This window comes from Papio anubis, chromosome 1 (genome assembly GCF_008728515.1).
Source record: "Papio anubis isolate 15944 chromosome 1, Panubis1.0, whole genome shotgun sequence".
Taxonomy (NCBI): Eukaryota; Metazoa; Chordata; class Mammalia; order Primates; family Cercopithecidae; genus Papio; species Papio anubis.
Window position 1 is genome coordinate 200,344,843 of NC_044976.1, and position 12,771 is coordinate 200,357,613.

Sequence of the window (12,771 nt, forward strand, 5' to 3'; positions counted from 1 at the left end):
TGTTTTCCCTGTGGTAAAATTACCTGTTCATGTCTTTTGCACACTTTTCTATTGGTTGTCTCTTATTTTTAAATTTGTAGTGACACTTCGAAAATTTGGACACTAATTCTTGGTCAGTTATTAAGTTTGCAAGTACCTTTACTCAATTTGGGCTTATTTTTCTTTCCTTATGGTGTCATTTGTTGAACAGAAGTTCTTAGGTTCAATGTAGTCCAATTTATCAATCTTTTTGTTTCAAATCTATGCTTTGTGCTTCTTAATAAATCCTTGTCTACCCCAAAGTCATAAACATCTTCGTTTATATTTCCTCCTAAAGTTTAAAATATTTTGCCATTCGTACTTCAGATTTTCATCCATTTGGAATTAGATTACTATGCCATCGCAAATATCAATTTTATTTTATCCATAAAATAACCTAATTGGCCCACCCCCACATCTTGACCAGTCCCATTCTGATCTGTAACACACCTTTACCATTTATCTAAGGTATGTATTCTCTTCCTTTAGTACATTGTCTATCCCTGCACCAATACCATTCTGCTCCTTATTATATTACGTTTTGCCACCTGGTAGGATGAGAACCTTCCCCTTCAAGCCTGAGTATCCTCTTCTTTGGGAGTATCTTAATTATTCTTGGTCCTTTGTACTTCCATAGAATTTACAGAATTTGCTCAACAAGTGCCTCAAAAAAACTTGGGATTTTGAATGGCATTTTATTAAATCTATAATTAATTTGCAGAGAAATGGCCTTCTAATGTTACTGAACTTCCAATCCATGAACACAGTATTTCTCACCATTTATTTGTTTGCTTAGTAACTTTCAATTAAGTTTTGTGATCTCCATACAGGTTTTATACAGATTTTGTAAGATTTTTTCTAAGTATTTGTTACTATTATAAATGATATTTTTGTTATTCATATATAGAAATGTAACTGATTCTTGTATATTGATTATAAACAATGACCTTGCTAAATCTCATCATTTCCTATAATTTGTAGATCTTTTAGGTTTCCTTTGTAGAAAATTATGTGATCTGCAAACAATGACAGCTTTCTATTTTCCTTTCTAATCCATATCACTGATTTCTTTTTCTTCTCTCTGTGCACTGTCTAGGACTTATAGTTCACTATTACAGAGAAGCACTGATTCTGGGCTTTTTGGTTTGACTCCCAATGCTAATGTTAATGTATCTACCATTTCATTAGTTAAAATGATGTTTGCTATAGGTGTTTTTTGTTTTGTTTTGTTTTTAGAGATGGGGTCTCTGCTGTGTTGCTGCAGTGTGATGGATGGCTATTCACAAGCACAAGGATAGCATGCTTGATTGAACTCCTGGGCTCAGGCAATTCTCCTACCTCACCCTCCCAGGTAGCAGGGGGTAGCGTGCCACCATGCCCAGCTTACAGCTCAGTTTTGAGAAAGGGAAAAAAAATGATCTTCATTTAAAGCACTTACTTTATGTGGGGTTGCAACCCTGGCTGCTCTTCATAGTCTTCTATGAGGAAAGGCAGATTTTTAGCCCAGTGGTCCTTAAAGCTTCCAGGCAGATCCACATCAATGTTATATTCCGTAAGGGGGGTATCAAGGTGTGCATGAAGATATCGAGAATACTCTGCAGAAAGGAAATGAGATCTGACACATCCAAATACTGCTAAAGAAACTTTCTTATGTCTAACTGCTATACAAATACTTTGTAACAAGCTGTTCTTCAATTATAAGAATTCTAAAAAGAGTTTCTAAATTTTAGTAAGTCACTATTAGTATATGATAGAGGTAACCTGCCACTGACTTGAGATAACAAGGTCAAATATAAGTCAGTCAGTCTGGTTCTACTTTGGCTAATTTTTTTTTTTTTTTTTTGAGACAGAGGCTCACTCTGTCGCCCAGGCTGGAGGGCAGTGGCAAGATCTTGGCTCACTGCAAGCTCTGCCTCCCAGGTTTGTGCCATTCTCCTGCTTCAACCTCCAGAGTAGCTAGGACTACAGGTGCCCGCCACCACCCCCGACTTACTTTTTGTATTTTTAGTAGAGACGGGGTTTCACTGTGTTAGCCAGGATGGTCTCGATCTCCTGATCTCGTGATCCCCCACCTTGGCCTCCCAAAGTGCTGGGATTACAAGCGTGAGCCACCACGCCTGGCCTACTTTGGCTAAATTTTAATCACCTTTCCAGGAAAACCACTAAAAATCTCATTGTTTTCAATTCCAGAGTTTGAGAATCCAAGTTCTGTGTCAGACAGAGCCTGGTACTCTGTCAACTGGTATATAGATTAATTGGATATATGATTTCACCAACCGACTAATGGACTGCTGCTTATCTCTATGAAAGCACTGTAGGAAAAAACCCAAAGTACAGAGCGCCTGCCCCTTCTGCCTATAATTCACAAGTGCAAGCTCTACTAAACCAGGAAAAAAGGGAATTGTAATTCAGGGTAAAGAAAGATGTTGCCTAATAGGTGGCCCCAAGGCACCTGGCTATTGGATACTTAATGAGGCTAGGGTGACTGAAACTGAGTTTTAAATTTTATTTTATTTTATTTTATTTTATTTTATTTTTTTTGAGACGGAGTCTCGCTGTGTCGCCCAGGCTGGAGTGCAGTGGCCGGATCTCTCAGCTCATTGCAAGCTCCGCCTCCTGGGTTTTTACACCATTCTCCTGCCTCAGCCTCCCGAGTAGCTGGGACTACAGGCGCCCACCACCTCGCCCGGCTAGTTTTTTTGTATTTTTTAGTAGAGACGGGGTTTCACCATTTGAATTAATTTAAACCTACAAACTGATACGTGATTCAATCATTAGAAAACTTCAGTATGTTTGAAATGACTTGCACATATGAACCTACTTTTTCAACTATAAATATTATAAATTCTAAATTCAGATCAAGTATTTCCAATGAAAATTTAACATCCAAATTGAGATGTACTATAGCATAAAATATACACCAGATTTCAAAGACTTAGCACAAAAAATAATGTGAAGTATCTAATGAATAGCAGTTTCATATTAATTATGTTATATGTTGAACTGATATTTTGGATATACTGAATTTAAAATTATACGTTATTAAAATTAATTCCACTTCTTTGATTTTCACTTTTTTAATGTGGCTACTACAAATTTAAAATTACACACACAGCATTATATTTTTTTTTCTTTTGGACAGTCATGGTATAAAGGGCTCACAATAGCAAAAGAAAATGTAGGCTTTAATAAAAGAAACTATCTTCAGAGACAGGAGATAAAAGGCGAGTAAAACTACAACTAATAAAAGGGTAACTGCAAGATTTGCTTTCTTCCTCACGTCATATTTCTCCAAAATATATGAGAATTTTGATATGAAGGAATGACAAGTCAAATATACCAAGTTCACATTTAACAGTAAGAACTGGCTGGGCATGGTGGCTCACGCCTGTAATCCCAGCACTTTGGGAGGCCGAGGCAGGTGGATCACAAGGTCAAGAGATCAAGACCATCCTGGCCAATATGGTGAAACCCTGTCTCTATGAAAAATACAAAAATTAGCTGGGCATAGTGGCGCATCCCTGTAATCTCGGCTACTTAGGAGGCTAAGGCAAGAGAATGGGATGAACCGGGAGGCGGAGCTTGCTGTGAGCTGAGATTGCACCACTGTACTCCAGCCTGGTGACAGAGCAAGACTCCGTCTCAAAACAAAACAAAAAAAAAACAGTAAGAACCTCACAGAATGTCAGTTTCCTGCCCTTCCTGTATTCTTGGATAACATGTGATGAGACACAAATACTCCAGATGCTTGTCACATTTAGTTCAAAATATGGCTTTTCAACTTAGGTAAAAAATGTTTTAACTTTAGAAAGTAAAAATTTTAAAAGTGGTAGAAAACGCATTCGACTGATCTTTCGAAGATATAAACATCTAGTCTCAACACTAGCACTGACAAGGCGTGGCTGTGGACAAGTCACCTAGCCTCTTTCAGACTCCACTGTTTCATATGGAACATAAAAGAGTCAAGCAATATGATTTCTACAGCTTTGAGCATGAAAATCCAACAATTCTGTGATTTTCTGACTTACCTCGGAGATACTTCACTTTAAGATACTCAGGGCTAGCCTTCTGGCCTGGGAGAGGATCATTCAGCATAACTTTTGTTTGTGCTTTTATCCCTTCATAAAACTGTCCCATGGCAACGTGGCTGAGCCCTTTCATATACTGGCACACTTCGTTATACGGCTCTAGCTGCAGACACCGCTGAGGACAAAATGCTGCATTAGTATCAATACAGTTTAAGAAAACTTTGAAATGCCTTATTCTTTACTCCGGAATTAGTTTTCCCTCCAGGTTAAACCAGACCTGTAAACTAGTCTATAAGACAAGGGCAATGATTTCTTCTCTTTCTTTTTGTTGGAGTAGAAACACTATTCTCAGTCCCCCTTCTCTATTCATTTCACTAAACTTCACTGAAGAATAATCCAAGAATTCCAATTACTGTGTACTTATTTACGGATGCTCACCTTAAAGTTCTTAAGGGCTTCCTGTAAGCTGCCGTGGTGGTAGAGCATCATTCCCCGGAGCTGGAGGGTTTGCACATGATTTTGGTTGAGCAACAGTGCCTTTTGAAAGCTCTCAGTGGCTGCTTCAAAATTGCCCAATTCTCTAGGTATTTAATAATAGTTATGAATACAGTATAGACATTACAGGAAACACACAGAATAAGCTATCCTCAGAATTATGGACCAATATGTAAACAAGATACCTTGATGCAGGTGTTCCCTTTGTTACTTTTTTATAGCCTCTGACACATTACATTCTACTTACTTCTAAATCTTACCAGCTTATAGGATAACCACAGAGCTCTTGAAATTCTGTAGGGAAAATTCATCTGCTGATTTCCAAAGGCAGATGCTTATTCAAACCCCTCTCCTTGATTATTCACAATGAGTCCCAAACCCTAAAGAACTGTGTGTAAATTTTAATATATGGATAAAAACATACTTTTCCCATTTGGAAAAAAGTATACCAATTATAATCATAAACAGTTCATCATTCTCAATCAAATTCATAGCCTTAAAAATGCATTTTTTTTTTTTTTGGTCACCAAAGTTGCTTTGCTTAAAATCTAGTAAATCATTATATAATTTAGAATTCTGAAAAAAGAAGTGTATTTTAGAATTGTAACCATTCCAGAATGGAAATGGTTGTTATGGATCAATCTGCTTTTTATTTGCTTTTTAAATAGGTTTAGAAACTGGGTCTCACTGCATTGCACAGGCTGAAATCAGCCTCCTGGGCTCAGGTGATGCTCTCACCTCACCTCCTGAAAAGCTGGGACCACAGGCACATGCCACAGAGCCTGGCAGTTCATTCTTTTATATATTACAAAGAATAGAAGTAACTTCAAAATGTTCTATACCGAATTCTCTATATATAATGGACATTTTTAAAAAATACAATTCCTGCTTACATTCATACAGCACTTTACAAGGTGCTTTCAAATCTGTTTTCAATTTCTATTCAAAAATTCTGTGAGACAGGAAGCATAAATATCATCCCTTAAACCCCAAACAAATCCAGACACACTTTTTCCAAGTTAGTATAAGAGTTCCGCAAACTATCAGATAAATAAGTTCTTGAATATAATCCTTCCAGAATAAGGTACCTAATAAAGGGACTTTCTGTCGCTATTTTTCTTTTCTAGCTTTTGTAGCACCTTTACAAGTGAGAAGCCAGAAGCTCAGAGAAGTTAAGCACTCATACCTGCAGAACGACCAAGGCAGAACTAAGTCATGAGCTCCTTCACTCATGTCATCCTACTTCCTTTTCATAACACAATATACTTTTTTTTTTTCCTGTTTTGAGACAGAGTCTCACTCTGTCGCCCAAGCTGGAGTGCAGTGGCATGATCTCGGCTTACTGCAACCTCTGACTCCCGGGTTCAAGCGATTCTCCAGCCTCAGTCTCCCATGTAGCTGGGATTACAGGCACCCACGACCATGCCCGGCTAATTTTGTATTTTTAGTAGACGTGGGGTTTCACCATGTTGGCCAGGCTGGTCTCGAACTGCTGACCTCAAGTGATATGCCTGCCTCAGCCTCCCAAAGTGCTGGGATTACAAGTGTGAGCCACCTCTCCTGGCCTACTTTTTTTTTTTTTTTTTTTTTAGGCCAAAAGTCACAATAGCTCTATTCATCAGGGCAATGCATGGGGTCAGGAAGCCAAGTTCTAGTTACAACTTTTCATTCTCAATAGATGTACATTATAATCACAACTTTTCCATCCCTTCATTCTAGGACTTTTCAAAAAGATCATAGGAAATTTACCTTAGTTATTGTCTAAGAAAGTAGCAACAGCATCTATACCCCAACAGTTTATAATGCCACTGTTCAAAACAACAATCCTTGAAGGACGAATGTTTTCTAGACCAACACACACACTGAAGTTAAGAGAGAATACTGTGCATCATGACATCCTCTGACACTATTTTTTTCTGCATTCCAGAGAAAATATCAACAAATCTATACATACTTGTGCAATTCAAAATACCCATCTCCTTTGGTTAAGAAATATCATTTCTTTTAAAATATTATGTGAAGCTATCTTGTCTCCCCACTCTTCAGCCTCCCTCCTACCCCAACTGTTATTATTTTACTCACCTATACGCCTGCCCTAGACTTTTATATGCATCAATAAAATCAACTTTCTGCTTCAAAGCTTCTTTGAAGGATTCAATAGCTTCCTGTAAAAAGTGTACAGAAAATTATTTCATTTGCATAACTGTTAAAATTGAGTTTCACTTAAATCGTAAAAGGATTTAAATATATATCCTACATAGTCTGACAGATTTTCTTTTAAATAGGAGGACTTTAAAAAAAGACAGGCAGAAAATGCAATAAACTATAAGTCAGAAGGCTTTAATTTCAGTAAACAAATGCATTACTATGAAAAATACGAGCCTTAAATTTCTCCCCTTTACAATGGGAAATCAGCTTTCCATTTTACCTACTTTATTACTAGCTACTTCATTAAATCTTTGAATACTAATCATTTCACCTTCATATTATTAATATCATATCCTTAATTAATAAAGGCCCTAGGACCAAAAGCAAGCCTAACAGCTGTGTGAAATAATTTAAAACAATCATAACTGGCAACATTTAAAATTGAACCGAGAGACAAAAAAGAAAGCCCAATGTGAAACTGTTTATAAAACAAGCAAAAAGGCTCCTAGATTCACCATCTGAAGGATTCCCATGATCTACAAGGAAAAAGAAAAAGTAAAACAAAACAAAACAAAAACCTTAAGTTGCAGGTGTTTGGGGTGAGCTTCCATCTGCCTAATACCAAGTCTGAGGCTAAGACAGTGAGAACTGCTAAGCAGGCGCTGTGCTTTGGGAAGCTGTCCTTGGAAATGCATGGTATACTTGGCTACTGCCTAACTCCCTCTCCATCTATGAAAACTATTAATCAAATGAACCATTCTATTTAAGTAGAAACAACCTAGGCTTAAACCAATGTTAAATGTACTTTTCACTGTGACTCATACACTGCAATAAAAAAATTATGACTATATAGCTTACTAACATTTTTCCTAAGGAAAAGACATACTTACTAAAGTTACCTGCTATAAGGCATCATGATCTCTAATAGCTTTAATGCAAAAGACTTGACTTTAGATAATTTTACACATGATTAGATAATTCATAGAAGAAAACTACTGAAGATGTCACATACCTTGCACATGGTAGGCACTCAATAAATATTTAATGATTTGGTAAGGCACACAAAATTGTTTTGCAAAAGCAGTACAATTCTAATTGCTTTCAAAAAGGCATTCATTCCCTGCACATTGATTTTCTCTGAAAGGGAGACAGCAGGACAAGAGAGGCTGGTGTGCAAACTCTTCAAAGGCAACAATGGGATGACAATCTACTCATTAAGGACTCCTGCTGAACATCTACGGTTGGGTAGAGAGATGGGAATGGATAAACTTTAACATTTAAGAAATGTTAAAGATCACTTTTAGTTAGGCTTCTTGCCACAGTGTAACCTTGATCTTTTAAGAGTTTACCACTATATTCTTAATTCAGTAAACATGTATTGAGCGCCTACTATGTGCCAGAGACAGTGTGAGGTGCAGGGGAGGCAAGGATGAGCCAGTCATTATCTCTGTCCTCTAAGAATGGAGTCTAGTTAGAAAGCCAATTGTGTCACCAGGTTATTGGAATACAAATTAAGAGCTACAATAGAGATATAAGTAAGTCTCTGAGAATGAAGAGAAAGAAACCACTAACTGAGCCTGGGGTAACAGAACAGGCTTCAGGGAGGAAGTGACAATTGAGTTGGGTCTTGGGAGAATGAAAAGGAATTTGGTAAAGAAAGAGGGCATTTTGGAGGGGGAAATAGTACTGTACAGTGGCATAGATCACTCAGAAATGGTGGAAAATTTAGTGAGGCAGGAGTGCAGGGTGCATGGTTGGGTACAGGGGAGAGGGAAAAGATGGGAGACCAGGCTAATGTGGAAAGCTGGGCCAGGAAAGGAAGGGCCTCCTGGGCCAAACTGTGCAGGCAGTGAGGACTAGGGGGCTTCACACAGGTGCATGACCTCAGGAAATGTACTTTTTAGAGAGGATTACTACTAGCAGCAACAAAGACAGACTAGGGAGGGAAGAGAATGGAGACAGGGAGCCAAATGAGGGAGTTGCTGCAGTAGCTGGAGCAAGAGATAATGAAAGCTCAAACTAAGAAACTGTCTCTGAGGAGAGAAAAGAAGGGTCAACCTCAGGAGACATTTTGAAAGGCAAACTACAACAGAGTTTGGTGGCTGCCTGGGTATGGGAGATGAGGGAGAAGAAAGGGTAGGAAGCTTTTAAGCTGAAGAGCTCGGGTGGGTGGCGAGAGCATTAACCAAGTAAGGAAGTACAAGAGAAAGGGCAGCTGCAGGTGGGGATGGGGTGGGGCAGGAGGGAATAACGAGCCCATCGGGGCGTGTTAAGTCTGGAGTGCTTGTGGACAGCTAGGTGGAGACGCCCAGGGGGCTGCCCACTCCACTTACAGCATGCTTGGACGCCACAGTTCTTCAAAGTCTGATTTCTCTTCAGCTTTTAAGAGTCTTTGGTTTCAGGGTTCCTGTCTAATCACTGCACAGCTCTCTACCTCATTCTGCCAAAGAGGGGACATAGTAGAATCAAGATTTTAAGGCGTTGGGAACAAAGAAACTACGTTTGAATGAATCAATCTCTAAGCACATGAACTGGCTCTGAATTAATTTGCTTGGCAAATGCCATCCCACCATTTTCAGTCCCCATCTTTCTTACTAGTTGACAGGCAACCACCACCCTAGGGCTGTTCCTTGTTAACTAAGAGAACACTCTCAGAAAACTCTCAAAGTGAAGGCTGATGGTGCTTGGGACACATGGTTTGTGAAATATCCTTATAACATAGATAAAACAATGGGATTCAATAGAAAAGCTTTTGTTGTTTCCCTAGGAAGATCCAAAATGCCTCATATAACCCCTGAATTGGATAGTCATAAAATTCGCAATATTGCCTAATATACTTCTAACGTATGACATCATATAGTAAATAAGCAATCACCCACTTAATTAATTTTTAAATTGCTGTTGGCCAAGAGAGACCACCTTTAGGATATAAAAATAGCTCAAACTTATTGGTCCATTTAATACTTGTCTCTAAGGTTAACAAGAGAAACAAAAAAATCTAAGCAAAGTTCATTTATTAATTCAGCCATTTCACTATGAACTCAGTTTTCCAATCTGTGTAACGGGGACACCTTCCACTCCTCCTATACCTCATGGGGATGCCGTTGGGATGAAGGAGACAGTAAGTAACCACTCTAACCTCCTCAGACAGCAGATCGATAAAAACGCAAAGCAAGAGTTCCCATCTATTATACTTGCTGATGCTGCGCTTATGAGCCTGGTGAAAACGACAGAGCACCAAATAACTTGGTAGGACTAGTTTGCTGAGGGGCTTCTAACGCTCAAAATGAAAGCACTGTTTCTAGGTTCTTATCACGCAGATCTAAAGTAAATCAAAGTGAATTTCAGTTCTTGTGCTGAACTGTGGTTAGTTTCTCTTTTCTGAAAAATTCTCATTTTCAAATACCCCAAAGAGCCCCGTCCACGTTCCAAAACCTGGCTCTACAGTAACAACATTAAAAGTGAAATCGTTTGCATTTGCTTACTTTTAAAAATATTTTCAACCTCTTAATATGAATAGTTTGGTATTTTTTTTGTATTTGTAATCTTTTTCTCCTCCATGAGATATTTGAATAGAGTACTGAGGTTCTGAATTTTTTAAATTTAAGGTGACTGTCAGAGAAGATGAGAGGAACAGAGGGTAGATACAAAATAAACTGGACAAGTCTATCTGGCAGCTGCTCAAAGCATGTTTTAAGAAATTGCTCTCAAAGTCTACGGCTGCCAGTCTGAATCCTGAGGGGAGAGAGAGGTCTTTATTAGGAGCATCCTCCACATACTTCCAAAAGGAATGTGAGGTTTATGAAATAGAATCTGCAAAATTCCTTTGGTTTGGCTTTTAGTGGAATGGGAGTTTTCTTTTAGAATCTGTAAAATTTTTAATTTTCACAGATAAAATAATCTATAATAATTAATATTCGATTCCTGTTTAAAGCTTACAAAGTACTTTTCACATGGAGTATTTTATTGAATCCTCGTGATCACTCCAAGAGGCAGAAAGTAGAATTGTTTCCACTTTACAGACGTGGAAGGAGAAACTGATTGCCCATGGAGCCTGGAGCAAGAGCTCAAACCAAGACCTTTTAACACCAACTTCAGTGCTCTGTCCTTGAAATTCATTATTCCACTAATACGTATTGAGCACCTCCTATGTGACAGGCATTGTCCTTAACACTGAGGATTTGCAATGTGCAGCCTTTTCACAGGTAAACACTCTCCCCACAACCCAAATATATGTATGTCAGATCCTCAAACCACTTTCAATAATAAAATGTCTGTTCTTTCTGTCAGAATACACATCCCTGCCACACACTACTGAATTTCTTCACAGCCTTCAAAGTTCTCGTTAAGTACCACCTTCTGGGGCTCCTATCAGAACGAATCGCTTTTCAGTTGTGCAGGCTGACTCTATTTCGTTCTCAGGCCTGTCTGTCTTCCATCAGGTAGCTTGGATGTGTCCTTTGTGAGAGCACCTACTATGTGGCAGGCCTTGAGTGGCACTAAGGAAGCCCAGGTGAGAGAGGCAGCTCCTCATCAGGTTCCAGGCCCCCGGCTTCTGGCACAAGCCTTCTCATGGTGGGTTCCCCGCACAGACTCAGAACATGGAACTGAGTGCCTGGGCAGGAGGAAGGGCCAGGCTACAGGCCACATTTCTGCCCAAACTTTCAGTCAGTTCAGATAGCTTTCTTGTTTCCCTCTACCTCCTCTGCCCAGAGAGGCAGTCCTCAAGTGATACCAATACAGTGAATCTCAGAAGGGTCTCCCAACCTGTCCCTGTGGTCTCTCAAGGAGCTGGGTCAAGTTTCATGCCCACTGACCTAGACCCAAACAATGTCACCCGGTCAGTCCTTCTGTCCCCCATCTCCTCAGCCACCATGCTGTCAGAATCGACTTTCTAAATTACAGATTTGGTCTCAGTGCTGGAACCTATGCATTTTGGCAATCTAGAATTTATAGCTCCTCTGGCCTGCAAATTTGAGTCAAAATGCTTAGCACAGTACTCCAGGATAAGGACCTGCCCTCCACCGACCTTCCAGCTTCATCTCCCTTAAACCACACCCAACTACTTCCCACTCTGTGAACTGCCCATATTTCCATCTCCCCAAGTCTTCACCCACGCTTTCCTCTCTGCCTGATGGGCTTTTCTTCTCCCACTTCCACCCCCTAATCCTACTCAGTCTTCCAGCTCCAGGACAAAGTCCACCAGTTCTTTGGAACTTTCTCTAACTCTGCAGTTCCAGTGAATCTTTCTTATCTACATTTTCGAAGCACTTTGTTTATATTATGTTCTTGAGTATGTTTACCATATGATAAATTATATGTGGAAAAAGCTTTGCAAACTGTATCCTCTATAAAGGTAAAGTTCATTTCTCCCACTTATTAACCTTTGGTCCTTTCTCTTTCTGTATCTCCCTCCAGGAACCCAGCAAAGAGTAGAAGCTCAATAAATAATAAATATGCTGATTCAGACTACCTTCTACATCAGATCAGCCATCAAGCAAAAGAAATTCCTCCCACCCACAAAAGAGAAGCAGAGTCATCATATGGTACACATATGCACAACACTTTCACCTTCAGAAGTCCTCTGTGAAAGAAAGTTAAACCTTTGTATAGCATAGCTATAGGCTGGTTTTTGTTCAGTTCTAAGGACTGCTGAAAGTCTTCATGGGCTGTTGCATAGTCCTACAAAAAGGAGAGTGGGGGGAAAAATAAAATAGTATTTATTAGATATGTGAACATTTCCTAATTTTTGGCTGGTAGAGAAAAAATATCTCAATTTATCCTCCACCCTTTCTGGCTTCAAAGGAAACATTTTATGATACTATATATTGGTTAAATGCTTATGCTACTCATTCAAATAGTTGGGAGCTTTTTAAGAAAAGCAACTGTGAGAAAAACTCACAAAGGTTTAATTAAGCACTCTGTCTTAACTACAAAAAAATTTATCTCAAATAGTATTATAGTAATAATCTGTTAGAGAAATTTCTGGTACTAGCATTTTATCATACTGGATAGTTCCAAAATAATTGTGCCACAGATTAACATTAAAATGTGTTATGCTGAGACTCTTTTAATATATTTT

The 12,771-nt window shown here is 38.9% G+C and overlaps 1 protein-coding gene across 9 annotated transcripts in view; it reads right to left on the reverse strand.

Annotated features, from left to right (window-relative positions):
* Positions 1–12,771, reverse strand: part of TTC13 (tetratricopeptide repeat domain 13) — a 75,070-nt gene that overhangs the window by 22,315 nt on the left and 39,984 nt on the right. For 5 of the 9 annotated variants that reach the window (XM_031659252.1, XM_031659263.1, XM_031659257.1 and 2 more), the window contains 5 exons: positions 12,261–12,371; positions 6,624–6,706; positions 4,485–4,626; positions 4,047–4,221; positions 1,457–1,613 (listed from right to left, as the gene is read on the reverse strand). In XM_031659252.1, the coding sequence (XP_031515112.1) occupies positions 1,457–1,613; positions 4,047–4,221; positions 4,485–4,626; positions 6,624–6,706; positions 12,261–12,371 (668 nt within the window). The remainder of the gene's footprint in view (positions 1–1,456; positions 1,614–4,046; positions 4,222–4,484; positions 4,627–6,623; positions 6,707–12,260; positions 12,372–12,771) is intronic. The other 4 variants (XM_031659277.1, XM_031659274.1, XM_031659268.1 and 1 more) reach the window with 1 other exon arrangement.